At 42.9% G+C, this 19,182-nt stretch overlaps 1 protein-coding gene and 1 long non-coding RNA gene across 14 annotated transcripts in view; both read left to right on the top strand.

Annotated features, from left to right (window-relative positions):
- The window catches only part of LOC144299641 (uncharacterized), a 65,438-nt gene extending 58,422 nt beyond the window's left edge, over positions 1 to 7,016 (top strand). For all 13 annotated transcript variants that reach the window (XM_077875045.1, XM_077875047.1, XM_077875043.1 and 10 more), the window contains one exon: positions 970 to 7,016. In XM_077875045.1, the coding sequence (XP_077731171.1) occupies positions 970 to 2,951 (1,982 nt within the window). In that variant the 3' untranslated portion in view covers positions 2,952 to 7,016. The remainder of the gene's footprint in view (positions 1 to 969) is intronic.
- Positions 7,017 to 7,092: 76 nt separating this feature from the next.
- LOC144299660 (uncharacterized) lies at positions 7,093 to 18,663 on the top strand. The gene is made up of 2 exons (XR_013366308.1): positions 7,093 to 8,205; positions 17,300 to 18,663. It is a non-coding gene; the product is annotated as an uncharacterized LOC144299660 (long non-coding RNA).
- Positions 18,664 to 19,182: the final 519 nt, after the last annotated feature.

The raw sequence follows: 19,182 nt of genomic DNA, 5'->3' as shown, positions 1-19,182 counted from the left end.
AATACTATATTTTCTGCTCTCACATCTGTTTATGTAACACTTTATTCAGACTCCTAACCTATATCTCAAAGTTAATATTTCTGTCGTAGACCCTGACTTTAACCTGCAGACCTCTTTTTCCCTCATACTATGAGGGTATTTTCCATGATAGGTTTCCATCATGAAAGATGATGTGCTCCATGACATGCCTTTCTTGGTTATGATGTTGAAAATGCAGTGGGAGTTTCAAACTTCCAGAAAACTTAAAAATGGGGAAAAGTTCACAAATGATTTCTCATTCTTCAAGCTTGTAATGGCTTTAGTAGTTCTTCTGTCAAACCTGTTGATTTTCTATGTCTTCTTCTCCATTAGAATGTAAGCTTCATTGGGGTTTCCTGGCTCCTGTCCCCATGGTCACCCAGAGCACAGTATATCCTTATTAGGCATGAATGAAATCAGCTCCTCAGAATATCGGATCAGTACTTCTTCCACCCTCCTTTCTTTGTTCCTCCTTGCTCTTGATGTATTTTTTACATTTTCTTTTCATTTTACTAACTTTTATTTGACAGGAACCAGAGGTGACTTAATATACTGCCTGTATCTTATTCCTGTTTATAGCATTTTCTTTTTTTTCCTCCCCATACCTAGAGGATAGATCTCATACTTGGGACTGAGATACAGGCTTCCAAAGCATTCATCCCCTCAAACAGCATTGCTCATTTTTTATTCAGTAAACATAACCATAGAAGGGGCGTCTGGGTGGCTCAGTCAGTTGAGCATCCACCTCTTGGTTTTGGCTCAGGTTGTGATCTCAGTGTCATGGGACTGAGACCTGTGTTGGGTTCCACACTCTTTGGGGAGTCTGCTCAAGATTCTCTTTTATCCTTCTCCCCCTTCTCTCATCGTGCATGTTCTTGCACACTCTCGAAAATAAATAAATCTTTAAAAACACAACTATAGAAGCATTCACAGGGTTTTCTTTCTTTATAGAACAAGTCTTGCAAGTAAATGGTCACATGACATGGCACCAAGATAACCAGGAGAAGCTTAGAAATATGAAACAAGATGATGAATGTGATGCATTTGGAAAAAAATTCAATCTGAGCATGAACTTGATTCCTTTAAGGAAATCAAACAGTGAAGATGATGTAGATGCATTACTTTTAAAACGTCACTTAGATTTACTTATTCCAAAAGCAGATTATGGAAAAACAGAACCAGATGGCTTAAGTGTATTTGATAAATTGTTTCTGCATACCAAGCCTGAGGAAACTGATACTTGGTTAAAATATTATGAATATGATAAATATAAAATTAACTCTAAGAAGTCACAGATTATCATATATCACAGAACTCGTTTAGGGGAGAAACTCTATGAATGCAGTGAATGTAGGAAACGCTTCATTAAGAAATCCAGTCTCATTAAACATCAGAGCAGACATATAAGAGAGATAGCCTATGGCTGTGGGAAGTGTGGCAAAACCTTTCCCCAGAAGTCACAGTTTATTACACATCACAGAACTCATACAGGAGAGAAACCTTATGATTGTGGCCAGTGTGGGAAAGCCTTCTCCCAGAAATCACAGCTCACATCACATCAGAGAACACACACAGGAGAGAAACCATATGAATGTGGTGAATGTGGGAAAGCCTTCTCCCGGAAGTCACATCTCATATCACATTGGAGGACACACACAGGTGAAAAACCCTATGGGTGCAATGAATGTGGAAGGGCCTTTAGTGAGAAGTCAAATCTTATTAATCATCAGAGAATTCATACAGGAGAGAAACCTTTTGAATGTAGAGAGTGTGGGAAAGCCTTCAGCAGGAAGTCGCAACTTGTTACTCACCATAGGACTCATACAGGGACAAAACCCTATGGATGTAGTGATTGTAGAAAAGCCTTTTTTGAGAAGTCCGAGCTCATTAGACATCAGACCATTCATACTGGAGAGAAGCCTTATGAATGCAGTGAATGTGGCAAAGCCTTCAGAGAGCGGTCGAGTCTCATCAACCACCAGAGAACTCACACGGGAGAGAAGCCTCATGTGTGCATTCAGTGTGGGAAAGCCTTCTCCCAGAAGTCACATCTCATATCCCATCAGATGACTCACACAGGAGAGAAACCCTTTGTATGCAGTAAATGTGGGAAAGCCTTCAGCAGGAAATCTCAGCTTGTTAGACATCAGAGGACTCACACAGGAGAAAAACCCTATGAATGCAGTGAGTGTGGGAAAGCTTTTAGTGAAAAATTAAGCCTTACTAATCATCAGAGAATTCATACAGGAGAAAAGCCCTATGTCTGCAGTGAATGTGGGAAGGCGTTTTGTCAGAAGTCACATCTCATATCACACCAGAGGACTCACACAGGAGAGAAACCCTATGAATGCACGGAGTGTGGGAAAGCCTTTGGTGAGAAGTCAAGTCTTGCAACTCACCAGAGAACTCATACGGGAGAAAAACCATACGGGTGCAGGGATTGTGAAAAAGCCTTCTCCCAGAAGTCACAACTGAACACTCACCAGAGAATCCACACAGGAGAGAAACCCTATGAATGCAGTCTTTGTAGGAAAGCTTTCTTTGAGAAATCAGAATTAATTAGACATCAAAGAACTCACACAGGAGAAAAACCATATGAATGCAGCGAGTGTGGGAAAGCTTTCAGGGAGAAGTCAAGCCTCATCAATCATCAGAGAACACACACAGGAGAGAAACCCTTTGAATGCAGCGTGTGTGGCAAAACCTTTTCTCGGAAATCACACCTAATACCACATCAGAGGACACACACTGGAGAGAAGCCCTACGGCTGCAGCGAATGTAGGAAAGCCTTCTCTCAGAAGTCACAGCTTGTTAATCACCAGAGAATTCACACAGGAGAGAAGCCTTACCAGTGCCATGAATGTGGGAAAGCCTTCTCCCAAAAGTCACAGCTCATTAATCACCAGAGAACTCATACAGTGAAGAATTCCTAGGAATGGAGTTCATACCAAGTCTTTGACAGAGATCTCACCTCTTCGTACTTCAGAAAACGCAGTTATGGTAAATCTTTCAAATAAATAATTGCATCACATTATGTGTCTGTCTGGTAATCATTAGGATAGGAACTCTGAGGTTATGTAAGGAAAGCCTTCAGCAGATTAACTTCTTCGTATAAGAACCCTGAGAGTAGAATGAGCCTGTGAGATGCAGTGGATTTCAGAAAACTGTCAGACATACAGCAGGAAATTAATAGCAATGAGGAATACTGTGAATGTCAGAAAGCTTTGCAAAGGTCACATCTCCTTAGCTGTTGGAAATATCCCCACTGGGGTAAACACTAGTCCAGTAAGTGAAGAAAAACCCCATGAATGCAGCAAGTGATGTAATATTTTTATCAAGAAATCACAGCTGTTGTGCATTCAGAACATACTCTCAGAAATGAAGCTCAGTTAAAATACTAAGTATGGGACAATCTTCAGCAGGTAATCCAACCACATTGTATTTTGGGGAAATTCATATTGTGGGCATAACTACTAATTTAAAGGCCTTGGAAATATGCCCCTAGAAGTAAAGCTATCAAGGGAACCTGTACTTTTTTATTAATAGACATGGTTATCAAAAATTCCCAATTCTGGGGCAGCCTGGGTGTCTCAGCAATTTAGCGCCACCTTCATCCCAGGGCCTGATTCTGGGTACCCGGTATTGAGTCCTACATCTGGCTTCCAGCATGGAGCCTGCTTCTCCCTCTGTGTCTCTGCCTCTCTCTGTGTGTCTCATGAATAAATAAATAAAATCTTAAAAAAAAAATCCCAATTCTGATGGTTGATATGCTCACTCTGAAGAATGAAGCTTTTAAAATATGTGAATAGGGATACCTGGGTGGCTCAGTGGTTGAGCGACTGTCTTCGGCTCAAGGCATGATCCCAGAGACCCAGGATCCCAGTCCCACATCAGGCTCCCCTCAAGGAGCCTGGTTCTCCCTCTGCCTATGTCTCTGCCTCTCTCTGTGTGTCTCATGAATAAACAAATAAAATCTTTAATAAGAATATGTGAATAAATTGACTCTTTGAAACATCTAAATAAGACATTTCTCAGTGGTATTAATGACTTATTTTCCTGTGTCTCACAGGGTGTCTCATATTTTGGAATCATGCTAATGTGATTGTGAGCATGAAATGCACATTCCTGGTAGTGCCTCTGATGTCAGGACACATACATGCTGCTGGTTTTTCTGTTTCAATGATACAATGAAAATGGTAGCTGATATAACACATCTTACTGCTAAATATCCAGCTTAAGTGATAACACATCTTTTTTCCTTATGGCCTATTGGCATATAAAAGGGATCTGTTGTTGTTGCCCTTTCTCTTCAGTTACGAAAGCCAACATTATATGAAGTGTGCAATCTGAGAGTCTGAAACAATTATATAAAATCTTTTTAATAAGTATTAAAAGGTAGGAGCCACAGCCTAGCTATAGTGACTCATGAGTGATCAAAAGAAAGCAGGTGTATGAACTATCACTCAACATTTAGGCTAGATGGCAGTAGTGCTGTGTAGTCTTACTCCCACTCAGCTTGGCACCTTCGTGCGTCAAATAGACATACTTCAAGTGCTGTGTCCCCACGTATAGCTTGTATGTTACTTCCCTCTGATGTATCACGATGCTGTGTGCCAATATGTTTTTTGTGTTTCTTAAAATCTCTTGAAAAAAAGCTAGATGGAAAAACCATCTAGGTTAAATTTAGGAGTTAGCATTAACTAATGTAACTAATGTAAAATACGGATTTTTGTGGTGGAAAATATATTTTTGGTGTGTTCAAAGAAGCCTGTCTTGCCTTCCTGTGACTTGCTGTAATTACTGGATAGGTATTAGGAAATAGGATTTTCATTGTTGCATCATTTGAAATATCTGTGTTCCACCATGTGTCATTAGTTGCATCCTCTACATGGAGACTCCCACTGTGAACCTTTCATGATAAGTAGGGTTCGCTTTGGCAGTGCATGAACCACCCCTTAGGTAGAACTTTGCAGTGATTTCTACAATGTTGCCTGATAAAGTCAACAGTGTTCTTTGTATGATGGTGAAATTCAGAAAAGTCCAATCCTGATCTTGTTACCAGACTTGGAAAAATCAAAGACTTCTCTCTTGCTTTATCAGTATGGTGTATTGTGCTTTTGATTCTAGCAGTGTCTTTTTCCTTTAGTTACCAATTTTAGCATCATTATTGAATATTTGGGACGTAGTAGTTTTCTAAACCACTGCACCGGATTAAAAGTATCTAGGTCCCCAAATTTGTATTCATACTCAAATGTAAGGACTTCCTACCTTTCTCCCTAAACCTAAAGTATTTTTAGCAAATTCATTTGTAATAGAATAGTTACAGGGTGATGTCTTAACTTTGTAGATTTTCCCATTTTTAAATTTTCATTTATCATGATTCTCTTTCCCCTTCCCAGAGTTTGATTCATTAGTTTTTGGATTGAGCTTTGAGTCTGTTGTCTAAACATGATCTAATTTTGCTCACCTCAATCCTAGGTTATTTCATTTACTGTTAAGCAGTTAAACCCAGTACTTGTCTCACTAAAGATTAGAATGTCAGCACTACCCCACTGGTTGAACACCCAAGAGCAGGGTTTTCCCCCCTCCCCCCAAAGAGCCAGTTATCAGACGGGGAGGGCTGATGTTGACAGTAGCCTTATGCGGAGGCTCAGGCATGTTGTGTAGAACTCGCACGAGAGGGCTTTGATTCTGAAATTAGGTATTTTTAGTGTCTTTTAAATTACCTCGGTAAATCACAAAAACCTGTGTCTCCTCGTTTTCCCTCATTGGTTCCCACCACAAATCCCACACCAAGAAGAAAACTGGTTTTAAGTTGAAGGATTTATGTGCAGCCTCCTGGAGCACTGGAGGTTGTGTTGATTGGATGTATAAGTAGACCAGGTGGAAGGCATGTCCCCTCTCTCCTCTCCACCTGGTTCCCCCACTGGCCTGGAAACAGTGCTGTAGAGGACACTTCCTATTGTATTCCTTTTACTAAGTAAAGTCTGAATTTTGGGACCTGTCCCAGGAGTGCCTTCTGTTCAGTGTTTCTTTGTGGGATTTGGTAATCAGATACAGTTACCTCTATGGATCCATATGTCCCGGATATTCTGATTTCAAGATCATGTCCTGTAGAGCCTGAGGTGAAATAAACGCAGAGTATCCAGTTTATCCAGCAACGCCCTTACCCAACAGCAGAATACAGATCAGCGAGCATTTGGAATCTGCACCTGAGGCGTCTCTCATTTGGTCACTTACCCCAGCAATATATGATCAGGTTGTCAATTTTGCTCAGCTCCTTAGTCTACAAATACTGAACCAACAAGCTGCTGGATGTTCAGCACCTAGTCTGGCCAAAGTGCCGATGAGCTCACCCCACTGTGACTGTCTTCAGATTCCATGCTTAGGAGTTGCTTTGAGATGCAATTCTGACTTCGCACTCCTCTGCTGAAATTCCATGGGGCTAATTGCGGACTTGAAGTGTACCGCCCACATGGTCAATGTGGACCTCTGTACCAACCCAGCCTGTCCATCACTTCTGAATAGCATTTTTCTGGCACATGGCTTTTTTGGCCTCCTTGAACTATCTGCAGTTCCTTGAGGTTTCCACAGTCCTGCACTTTTTGCATCTTCTGTCACTGAAGTGTCTGTGTTCCTTGTTAATGCCTGTCCACACTTTATGAACCTGCACACGTGTCTGTCACTGTGATAATATAACCGTCACTTTCTTTTCCATTAGAAAGCTTCTGGAAAGCTGGGACTGCCCTTCATTGTATAGTTTGAGAGACTGAAGCTGTAACATATACACATGGTAACTCTCCGTGGTTTCCCCAACCATGTGGGGGTGCAGTTAGAGGCCAGAACAAAGCCATGGAAGCTCGTGCTCCAGGATCTGGTTCTTCTGGTCCTGATGTCCGGGGTCACCTCTGCCCTCTACCCTTTTCATGCCTTGATTGTTGCATTTTTGTATGAGCTATCCTGAACATCCTTGTAATAAATTCTCATGTTTGCTTCGGCTGGTTCACATTGTGTTTTTTACTTACAACCCAAATATTCCAACACAGGAGGTCAGACTGTGTCCTGATTTGGATTCTCTGGAAGTGGATGCTGAGATAAAGTTTGGAATGCAAGATGTTTATTGAGGATCAACAGCTGTGATGTGATGGCAGGATAAATAGCAAAGGGCAGATCAGAGGAAGAAGTCAGGCTGCACAGAGACTGTTGAGACCCTGGCCACACCAGTAGGGAGCTCAAGCATGTGCTGCTCAGGAGTATCTCGTATTGGGCCAATATGATCAGATCTCCACAGCTCTGAGGTGCTCTGACACTAGAGACCTGCTGCCCTATGAAGAGGATCATCCCAGGTCAAGCAGTTCTTTTAGTGAGGCCAACTTCACAGAAGCCGGCAGCTGGAGGCAGTCTGCTGGCCACTCTCCCTGCCAGGAAGCCCTTCCTTGGAGGGGGTTGGATTGCCCATCTGTCACCACAGTCCATCCCTTTCACTGCTGAGCCCCATTTCCCCAGCATTAGGTCTGTCTGAGGAGAGACTGAGGAAACAGGTTGCTCAGACCAGCTGGTCCCTTCTCACCTGTGAGCCATTCTGTGGCCTTTGCTGGCATTGGTGGCTCCTCCCTCTTCAGGGGTCTGAGCCATGGTTACCAGGCCCTCCTCAGACCTGAGCAGATGGTAAATGCAAGAAACATATAGGTGGATCATCTGAATCCACTAATTCCTCCTCACACTGTTGTGTAAATAGCCCTACATCCTCCTCCTTGTGATACATCAAGAACCCCTGGGAAAAGAGTGACCCCACTTCTGGGACCTGCTGGCTCCTGGACACAAAGAGCGTGATGCCCACATTGGACTGGTAGCTTGCAATTAAGCAGAAAATTTGCTCTATCTCTGGGTGAAAAGTGTGTTCCCTTTGGGGATTGGAGTCCAGCGTTGTGGTTATGGGAAGCATGAAGTGCCCTGGAGGTAATCATTGGTAATGGTGGTGGCAAGCGAGGCCATCCCTTCTTCCAAACAGTGGTATGCAGACCCATGTCGTCCGCTTTGGGGACACACAAAAGGTCTTATCTAGCTTATAAGCTGCATTTGGAAGGATGGCACCCTGTCCCTGAAGAATATTGCTTCTGAGATGGGCTTTAGCTCTGCCTTCATGAGGCCTTTCCAGTGCTTGGCAGCACCAGCAGCTGCTCCAAGGTAAGTTCTGTAATATATCCAGTGCACCCTATTGTTCTGGGCATATTCTTGCACTCCTTTTGCTGCAAAGTGGTTGCTTCTGGTCTGATACAGTAAATAAGGAATCCCATACTGTTCAATTATTCTGTAATTGCCTTTGGATAGTGGTGCTGGCTGAGGCCCTGTGAGCAGGAAAGAAAACCCCTACCTGGAACATGTTTTTAATTGTGAGAATGGTGATCTTTTCGGGGGCAAAATTGTCAACTTGACACCAAGTGCCAGTTACTCTCATCAGGGAAAGGTGCTGTGCTGGGGGCTCAGCCCTGGTCTCTTATTCTGGACCTTCACTAATGGCAGTAGCCAAATCAACCCTGGTGAGAGAGGCTCTGTGCTGTTGGACAGGTTGGCATTCTTGGCAGCTGGAGTAAACCTGGCCCTGGATCCCTGGTCTTTGGCTAAGGCTCACCATAGTGGGGAAGGCCAAATGGAGGTCCCTAAGACTTTCTCCTTGGATAGGATAGTAGATAAAACACAGTAATGCACTGGGGGGGGAGGGGGAGATGAGAGGGGGTGGCAGAAATGAGTGCTATTCTAAAAGACCTAAAGGATACACTGGTAGAGTTGATATCACACTGCTATCTACTTCAGTACTTCAGGCTTTTTAGAAGCCTGGCAAGCCCTACAGACTACAATGCCTATGAACTAGACACATTCAACCAAGTAATAGTCCTCCTAGCAGATGTGATACTATTCCTAAAGAAGATTTATATGCTCTCAGGTACCTAGGATATAGACTTTGATTTGACAGATACATTCTTTTTATCCTATTCAGGAAAAAGGATTGGATGAGGTTTGCATTAACATGGAGCAGACATTACACATTCAGGTTTACCCCCAGGGCTGCCTGATAGTCTGAAGAGGTCCAGACTATCTGGACATAGTCTGGTAACAGTGAAATTGCTACAACCAGTGGGATGAGGAAGAGCTGGCTAGCATTTTGGAGACCCTGATGCCCCATGTGCATTCTAGAGACAGGTGACAAATCCTGAGAAGACTAGGAACTTCTGCAGGAGATCACATGCAACTCCCATTGCTTTATATATTATTCAGGAAGTTTGAGTAGGGTGTTTCTCTAGCAATTTATGTTTACTGGTATCAAATTATAGTTATTTGGATCTCTTCTGTATCTGTGTTATGCTGATTTTTTCATTTATGTTTATTTGTGATTCTCTTTTATTCTCATTTCATCTTGGCAAAAGTCTGCCTGTTAGTTTTTACAATGAACAAGATTTTGATTTTGTTAATCTATCAGTATCTTTCTTTCTGTTCAGTTTATTATCTGAAATCTTGGACTTGACAGAAGCCAATACAAAGATGGGCTGTCAAAAACTCCTTGGCATAATATATGAATTTAAGGAAATGTGATGATATAGGTTTGTTATGAGTAATCCATTTACCAATTCTCCCAACCTTGACCTCCAAGAGGGACATCGAGAAATTAATGTGGGTAAGAGGAGCACCAGGGTCTTATAAATATGTGCTCATTGCTGTGCTAAGCATCAAGGGTGCCCCAAAGTGAGGTCCTTGATATCAAAGGAGACTCCTGGGTTCTGTGATGGAACAGGTCTAGTAGCAGAATTTAATTTGATAGACAAAATGGCAGGATTACTGTGATAGCCTCAAGATCTGGATGGTAATCAGAATTGCTGTTGCTGCAGGCAACTGTGGAAGTGGCTAATTGATCCTGGGGTCTAAAGAGCCAAAACAGATGGGCAGCTTATGAAGGTCTTATTTCTATAATAAAAAATGTAGAAGCTGGATATCCTTGAGGACCTGATAATTGGGTCACAAGTATATACTATAAAACCAAGGAATCATCAATAGGCCATTTTACCGTCTGTTGGGCTGACTGCTTCTGGGTAGGCAAATATCATTAACGCTTGTGGTCTTAACCATGATCACAATCCCATTATTATACTTACTTTGCCTTAAAATGCTCACTGGACCTGAAGGCAGCTCATACACACAGGATGAGTCACACTGCCCCTGTTTGCTTTCTCTGCCTCTTCTAAGTATTGTAAGACATAAGAACCAACCTGCTTTATGTCCACTACCAAAGTGCAGAGTTCATGTTGCCTTTTCCTCAGACTTCCTTGTTTGCTTTATTCCTGTCTGGATCCTAACAACCAGCCAACTGGGTTACCTCTGCCAAGGTATCCTTGCATATCCATGTTTCTAGCCATCCTCCATCTGTGTTAAGTAAACTCCCCAGTGCACTGCTCATGGCTTTGATCCCTGGGAAGGTTTCCGCTGGACCTGTCCCTCAGGGTCTTCACAAAATGAGGGAATCACGTGTATCACTGGTCCTTTCAAGATAATACTGATGCATCTGAGAATTATTTTCTCTTTTGCTGGGCTTTATGTACTTTCCAGGGCCTGACGTTTATAATATAGATGAAAAACGTTCTTTTTTAAAGATTTTATTCAAAAAAGAAAAAGATTTTATTTATTCATGAGGGACACAGAGAAAGGTAGAGACATAGGTAGAAGGAAAAGCAGGCTCCCCATGGGGAGCTCAATGTGGGACTTGATTCCAGGACCCCAGGATCACGACCTGAGCCAAAGCAAACAACCACTGAGACACCTAGGCATCCCCCACTGTATAGAATTTAATGTTAATGGATAAAAAATTATATCCTGTTGTCTAGTTTAAACATTAGAGTCTTTGACTCTATTTGACTAACTTATGATAAATCAGTACAATGAAACATGCACATTACAAAATGCTACTACTTGGATCTATTCATTCACTTATTCAAAAATACTTTATAAGCCTCTATACACCATGTACTACTTCTCCCGTACTGCTCTTTTAGGTGATGGGGTCAAGGTCTGAACAGGACAGAAAAGCCTTCTGCTCTCACGAGTTTATATTCCTTCTAGTGAGGGGAGAGGGGAAATGAGGAGAAGGAGTCTGGGAAGAATAAATACTATGACAAAAACAATGCAGGGCAATATGACCAAGATTAATGTGGATGTGAAAGAAGCTACAATTGGATGGAGTCGTTTTAAAAGGACCTTTTGAGAAGATACATTTGATTAGAGACACTACAGGAAGTGCTATGGAAAAAGGAGAGTCATTGGTGACAGTTATTTTATACAGTAGAGTCACAGTTAAGTGTGTGTGTGTGTGTGTGTGTATACTATTTATACACCTAATATTAGATGGGACTTGTTCCTTCTGTTTCTCATCTTTTTATGTTTTCTTGCTTTTATGTGGGTTACTTGAACATTTTTTTAGAATTATTTTTCCTTATTGAAAATATTTTGAGGTATCTTTGTGGTTTCACTTAGTATTACAATATAAATACCTAATTTAACACAGCATGCTCATATTGACATTTTACCACTTTGACTGAAGTGCAGAAACCTTACTTCCATCTACGTTCATTTAACCCTTCCTATCAACATCACTGTTGATACTCCAAACACCACATCAGATGGTGCTATACTTAAAAAAAATATATTTTATTTATTTGAGAGACAGCAAGCGAGGTAGAACGAGCACAAGAGTGGGGGAAGGGGCAGAGGGAGAAGCAGATCCCCCCAGTTGATCAGGGAGTCCAATGTGGGGCTCAATCCCAGGATCATGACCTGAGAGGAAGGCAGATGCTTCACTGACAGAGCCACCCACGTGCTCCTAGTTAGTCTTCAAGATAAGGCCTGCTGGTGCCAAATTCTTAGTTTTCCTTCATCTTCATCATCTGAAGGTCTTTATTTCCCCTTGGTTTCTGAAGAATATTTTTTTGGTAGATCTAGAATTAAGGATTAACAATTTTTTTTCCAGCATGTGAAAAATGTTGTACCACCTCCCCTGGCTTCCATGGATTCAGATAAAAAATCCACTGTCACTTAACTTTTCCTCTATAGATAGTGCATGGTTTTTCTCTTTAACCTGAATAGTCATGATTGAATTCTAATGAATTCTGTTAAGAGAATTTGGCAAGAATATTCTAAAAAATATCTAAAATATATCTTATGAGACAAACTTGTAAGAATAACCTAGAAAAAATTAGAAGAGAAAGAATAAGACAGGGGGACACCTCGGTGGCTCAGTGGTTGAAGTCTAAAGTGTCTGCTTTAGGGGATCCCTGGGTGGCTCAGCGGTTTAGCGCCTTGCCTTCAGCCCAGGGTGTGATCCTGGAGTTCCAGAATCGAGTCCTGCATCGGGCTCCTTGCATGGAGCCTGCTTCTCTCTCTCTCTCTCTGTCTCTCTGTCTCTCTCTCTGTGTCTCTCATGAATAAATAAATAAAATCTTTAAAAAAAATAAAGTGTTTGGGGGCAGCCCCGGTGGCGCAGCGGTTTAGCACCGCCTGCAGCCTAGGGCGTGATCCTGGAGACCCTGGATCGAGTCCCACGTCAGGCTTTCTGCCTGCTTCTCCCTCTGCCTGTGTCTCTGCCTCTCTCTCTCTCTCTCTCTCTCTGAATAAAAAAAAAATCTTAGGGATCCCTGGGTGGCGCAGTGGTTTGGCGCCTGCCTTTGGCCCAGGGCGCGATCCTGGAGACCCCGGATCGAATCCCACGTCGGGCTCCTGGTGCATGGAGCCTGCTTCTCCCTCTGCCTCTCTCTCTCTCTCTCTCTGTGACTATCATAAATAAATAAAAAAAAAATTAAAAAAAAAAATCTTAAAAAAATAATAAAGTGTCTGCTTTAGACTCAGGGCATGATCCCAGAGTCCTGGATCAAGTTCCATATCAGGCTCCCTGAGGGGAGTCTGCTTCTGTCTCTGCCTCTCTCTGTGTGTCTCTCATGAGTAATAAATAAAATCTTAGGGGGAAAAAAAAGAGTAAGAAGGAACGTGATCTATCAGAAAGCTATTGTAACTAAAACAGTATAATACTGGTACAGGAATAAACAGATCACTGGGACCAAACAAAGGATCTTGAAACAGAGATATAATGGAATTTCGCATAGGAGAGTATAGAATATATTTTAAAACTTAATACGAAAAAAAAAAAAAACTTAATACGTAGATAACTTATGTACACAAGGGAAATTCAAAAGCCAAAAGGGAAATGACAGATAGGTTTTACTGCACGAAATTTCAAAGTACAGCATGCACACACACACCATACAAAGAGAAAACAGAAGTTATGACTTTTGAGAATATGCTGTATCTGCAACATATACACCAAAGGCATAAAATTCCACATAAAGAGCTCCTACAAATTGGAGCACCTAGGTGACTCAGTTGGTTAAACGTCTCACTCTTGATTTAGGTTCAGGTCATGATCCCAGGGTCATGAGAGTGAGCCCTGCATTGGGTGCTGTGCTTTGCATCTCCCTCTATCCCTCCCCTCTGTGCTCTCTCTCTCCCTCTCTCTTAGATAGATAGATAGATAGATAGATAGATAGATAGATAGATAGATACGTAGGAGGCGGGGCACGTGCCCAAGATTGCGAATCGGAGAAACCACCAAGGAGCTGATTCCGATGCAAGCGCACAAGGGTTTATTTGCAAGCTTGAGCTTGGGTGCAAGTATACCCGACAAAGCAGAGCAGGGACTTGGACCCCGAGGATAAGAGGCACAGCAGTTTTATAGGGGCCAGTGGCCAATGAGATTGTAACACACACAGAAAGCTGCATAGTCCTGTCGGTTTACACGCAGGTGGCCAATTGAATTACAATTTACCCTATAGTGACCGTTTGAACTAGCCTATCACTCTGGTCAGAATTGGCGCGCAGGTTTGGCGGGCAAAAGGCGGGGTTTACATTCTCTGGCTGCTAGGGGTTCCGCATTCCTATATGAGCCGGTTTCTGGTAAGGGTGTGCTCAGCGGCTTGACCAGGGTGGGGGAGTGCCTTAAGCAATAAGCAGGTCATGTCGGGGTTATACATGAGATGGCGGGTGTAGCACAAAATGGAGTTAGTCCTGCTCTTCTTGTCCAGGGGTAGAGGATTTTTGTTAAATTCCTTGGGTTCAACAGGGCAAGACGGCAGAGGAGTAGGGTCCCCAAGTCACCTGTCCCCACCAACTTACCTAGATAACTTTCAAATTATCCTGAAAACCGGGATCCCTGGGTGGCTTAGCGGTTTGGCGCCTGCCTTTGGCCCGGGGCGCGATCCTGGAGTCCGGGGATTGAGTCCCACGTCGGGCTCCCTGCTGGAGCCTGCTTCTCCCTCCTCCTGTGTCTCTGCCTCTCTCTCTCTCTTTATGTCTATCATGAATGAATAAATAAATAAATAAAATAAATAAATAAATAAATAAATAAATAAATAAATCTTAAAACAAAACAAAACAAAACAAATTATCCTGAAAACCTACGAATTCGGCCTGAGATTTAAAGAGAGAACAGCCTGGAATGCTACAGTGAGAAGAGTTTGCGCTTCTATCAAAGTAGGGAGACAGAAAAAAAGAAATAAAAAAGCATCTAGGGATCCCTGGGTGGCGCAGCGGTTTGGCGCCTGCCTTTGGCTCAGGGCGCGATCCTGGAGACCCAGGATCGAATCCCACGTCGGACTCCCGGTGCATGGAGCCTGCTTCTCCCTCTGCCTGTGTCTCTGCCTCTCTCTCTCTCTGTGACTATCATAAATAAATAAAATTAAAAAAAAAAAAAGCATCCAAGGAGCAGGGGCCCGCCGCGAGGAGCTGGGCTAAGGCCGCTAGGCAAGTGCCCTCAGGACAGGAAAGCCCAGTCTGGAAAGGCGCTCGCAGGGAACTCGGACAGGATCCCAGGAGGGGCGGGGATGCCCTCAGACTCCCAGGGGCACTAACAGAGGAACTGCGCCCCGGGGGAGAGTGCGCCACACACCCCAGGCCGAGCTCCGTAAAGGCCTAGAGCACCCGCACAGCACGCGCCAGGGAGCAGCTCGGGTGGCTCAGGTGGGGGCTCCGCATGAGTGGGCTGCGCAGCCCTGGGAGCGCCATTCCAGAGGTGCAGGCCCTGGAATCAAGGGTGCTGGGAGACACAGCCCAAGATCTGGCACTCCCCCTGGGATACGCAGAGGCCAGGAGGACACAGGACAGCAAGGACACTCCTGCCGCTGGTGGCCCCGAGCTGTGCAGATTGGCGCCACCCCGCCCCTGGAGCATCCAGGCCCCTGCAGACTAGGAGCTGCAGTAGTTACTGCGGGAGCTGACTTCAGAGCTGGACAGCTGGCTGCCGCCACTGTTGTTGTTCCTCCTGGTGTCACCTTGTACCTGGGACTGAGCAGGGGCATCACAGGATAAACAGCTCCCACTGAGCCGTGCACCTGGAAGGGGGCTGGGCAGCTCCCCTAGGTGCACACACCTGAGAATCAGCACAGCAGGCCCCTCCCCCAGAAGACCAGCTGGAAGGACAGGGGTAAAGCAAGTTATTGACCAAGCAGCACTGGAAAGTTCTAGAGGAAGTAGAGGGATTTACAGTATATAGAATCAGAGGATACTCCCCTTGTTTTTTGTTTTCTGTTCCCCACCCCCCCTTTTTTCTCTCTTGATCTCCTTTTTCCAGTACAACTTGTTTTTGGCCACTCTGCACTGAGAAAAATGACTAGAAGGAAAAACTCACCACAAAAGAATCAGAAACAGTACTCTCTCACAGAGTTACAAAATTTGGATTACAATTCAATGTCAGAAAGCCAATTCAGAAGTACAACTATAAAGCTACTGGTGGCTCTAGAAAAAAGCATAAAGGATTCAACAGACTTCATGACTGCAAAATTCAGATCTAATCAGGCCAAAATTAAAAATCAATTAAATGAGATGCAATCCAAACTGGAGGTCCTAACAACGAGGGTTAACAAGGTAGAAGAACGAGTGAGTGACATAGAAGACAAGTTAATGGCAAGGAAGTAAGCTGAGGAAAAAAGAGAAAAACAATTAAAAGATCATGAGAATAGGTTAAGGGAAATAAATGACAACCTCAGAAGGAAAAATCTATGTTTAATTTGGTTCCAGAGGGCGCTAAAAGGGACAGAGGTCCAGAAAGTGTATTTGAACAAATCATAGCTGAGAACTTCCCTAACTTAGGAAGGGAAACAGGCATTCAGATCCAGGAGATAGAGAGACACCCCCCCCAAAAAAATGAATAAAAACCGCTCAACACGTCGACATTTAATAGTGAAACTTGCAAATTCCAAAGATAAAGAGAAGATCCTTAAAGCAGCAAGAGACAAGAACCCCCTAACATTTATGGGGAGAAGTATTAGGATAACAGCAGACCTCTCCACAGAGACCTGGGAGGCCAGAAAGGGTTGGCAGGATATATTCCAGGTCCTAAATGAGAAGAACATGCAGCCAAGAATACTGTATCCAACAAGGCTCTCATTCAGAATAGAAGGAGAGATAAAGAGCTTCCAAGATAGGCAGAAACTGAAAGAATATATGACCACCAAACCAGCTCTGCAAGAAATATTAAGGGGGACTCTGTAAAAGAAAGAGCAAGTCCAAAGAAACAATCCACAAAAATAGGGACTGAATAGGTATCATGATGACACTAAATTCATACCTTTTTTTTTAGATTTTATTAATTTATTCATAGAGATACAGAGAGAGAATGAGAGGCAGAGACACAGGCAGAGGGAGAAGCAGGCTCCATGCAGAGAGCCTGATGTGGTACTCGATCCAGGGTCTCCAGGGTCACACCCTGGGCTGCAGGTGGCGCTAAACTGCTGCGCCACCGGGGCTGCCCTAAATTCATATCTTTCAACAGTAATTCTGAACGTGAATGGACTTAATGATCCCATCAAAAGGAGCAGGGTTTCAGACTGGATAAAAAAGCAGGACCCATCTATTTGCTGTCTACAAGAGACTCATTTTAGACATAAGGACACCTACAGCCTGAAAATAAAAGGTTGGAGAACCATTCAAATGGTCCTCAAAGGAAAGCAGGGGTAGCCATCCTAATATCAGATAAAGTTTATCCCAAAGACTGTGGTAAGAGATAAAGAGGGACACTATATCATACTGAAAGGATCTATCCAACAAGAGGACTAACAATCATGACTATTTATGCCCCGAATGTGGGAGCTGCCAAATATATAAATCAATTAATAACCAAAGTTAAGACATACTTAGATAATAATATACTTATACTTGGTAACTTGAACACAGCGTTTTCTATAATCGACAGATCTTCTAAACACATCTCCAAAGAAACAAGAGGTTTAAATGATACACCAAATCAGATGGATTTCACAGATATTTACAGAACTTTATATCCAAACGCAACTGAATACATATTCTTCACAAGTGCACATGGAACTTTCTCCAGAATAGACCACATACTGGGTCAAAAATCAGGTCTTAACCGATACTAAAAGATTGGGATTGTACCCTGCATATTTTCAGACCATAATGCTTTGAAACTAGAACTAAACCACAAGAAGTTTGGAAGGATTTCAAACACGTGGAGGTCAAGGGCCATCCTGCTAAAAGATGAAAGGGTCAACCAGGAAATTAGAGAAGAATTAAAAGGATTCATGGAAACTAATGAGAATGAAGATACAACCATTCAAAATCTTTGGGATACAGCAAAAGCAGTCCTGAGGGGGAAATACATCGCAGTACAAGCATCCATTCAAAAACTGGAAAGAACTCAAATACAAAAGCTAACCTTGCACCTAAAGGAGCTGGAGAAGGAACAACAAATGAAACCATCACCCAGAAGAAGAAAACAGTTAATAAAAATTCAAGCAGAACTCAATAAAATAGAGACCAGAAGAACTGTGGAACAGATCAACAAACCAGAAGTTGGTTCTTTGAAAGAATCCATAAGATAGAGAAACCTTAGCCAGCCTTATTAAAAAGAAGAGAGAAAAGACTCAAATTAATAAAATCATGAATGAGAAAGGAGAGATCACCACCAACACCAAGGAAATACAAATTATTTAAAAACCTTATTATGAGCAGCTATACGCCAATATATTAGGCAATCTAGAAGAAAGAACGCATTTCTGGAAAACCAAAAACTACTAAAACTGGAACAGGCAGAAATAGAAAACCTGAACAGGCCGATAACCAGGGAGGAGATTGAAGCAGTTATCAAAAACCTCCCAAGACACCAGAGTCTGGGGCCATTTGGCTTCCCAGGAGAATTCTAACAATCGTTTAAAGAAGAAATCATACCTATTCTACTAAAGCTGTTCGGAAAGATAGAGGTGGAGTACTTCCAAACTCGTTCTATGAGTCCAGCATCATCTTAATTCCAAACCAGACAAAGACCCCACCAAAAAGGAGAATTATAGACCAATATCACTGATGAACACAGATGCAAAAATTCTCAACAACATACTAGTCAATAGGGACCCCTGGGTGGCGCAGCGCTTTGGTGCCTGCCTTTGGCCCAGGGCGCGATCCTGGAGACCCGGGATCGAATCCCACATCGGGCTCCCAGTGCATGGAGCCTTTTTCTCCCTCTGCCTATATCTCTGCCTCTCTCTCTCTCTCTCTGTGACTATCATAAATAAATAAAAATTAAAAAAAATTAAAAAAAAACATACTAGTCAATAGGATCCAACAGTACCTTAAGAATATTATTCACCACGACCAAGTGGGATTTATCCCCGGGATGCAAGGCTGGTTCAACAATCATAAAGCAATCAATGTGACTGGTCATATCAACAAGAGAAAAAAACAAGAGCCACATGATCCTCTCAATAGATGCAGAGAAAGCATTTGACAAAATACAGCATCGATTCCTAATCAAAACTCTTCAGAGTGTAGGGATAGAGTGAACATTCATCAGCATCTTAAAAGCCATCTACAAAAAGCCCACAGCAAATATCTTTCTCAATGGGGAAACACTGGGAGCCTTTCCCCTAAGATCAGGAACACTACAGGGATGTCCACTCTCACCACTGCTATTCAACATAGTAGTAGAAGTCCTAGCCTCAGCAATCAGGCAGCAGAAAGAAATAAAAGGCATTCAAATTGGCAAAGAAGTCAAACTTTCCCTCTTTGCAGATGACATGATACTGTACATAGAAAACCCAAAAGACTCCACCCCAAGATTGC

Source organism: Canis aureus, chromosome 27 (assembly GCF_053574225.1).
Source record: "Canis aureus isolate CA01 chromosome 27, VMU_Caureus_v.1.0, whole genome shotgun sequence".
Taxonomy (NCBI): Eukaryota; Metazoa; Chordata; class Mammalia; order Carnivora; family Canidae; genus Canis; species Canis aureus.
The sequence above is the reverse complement of the archived record's forward strand: the minus strand, read 5'-3'. Positions and strand labels throughout refer to the sequence as shown.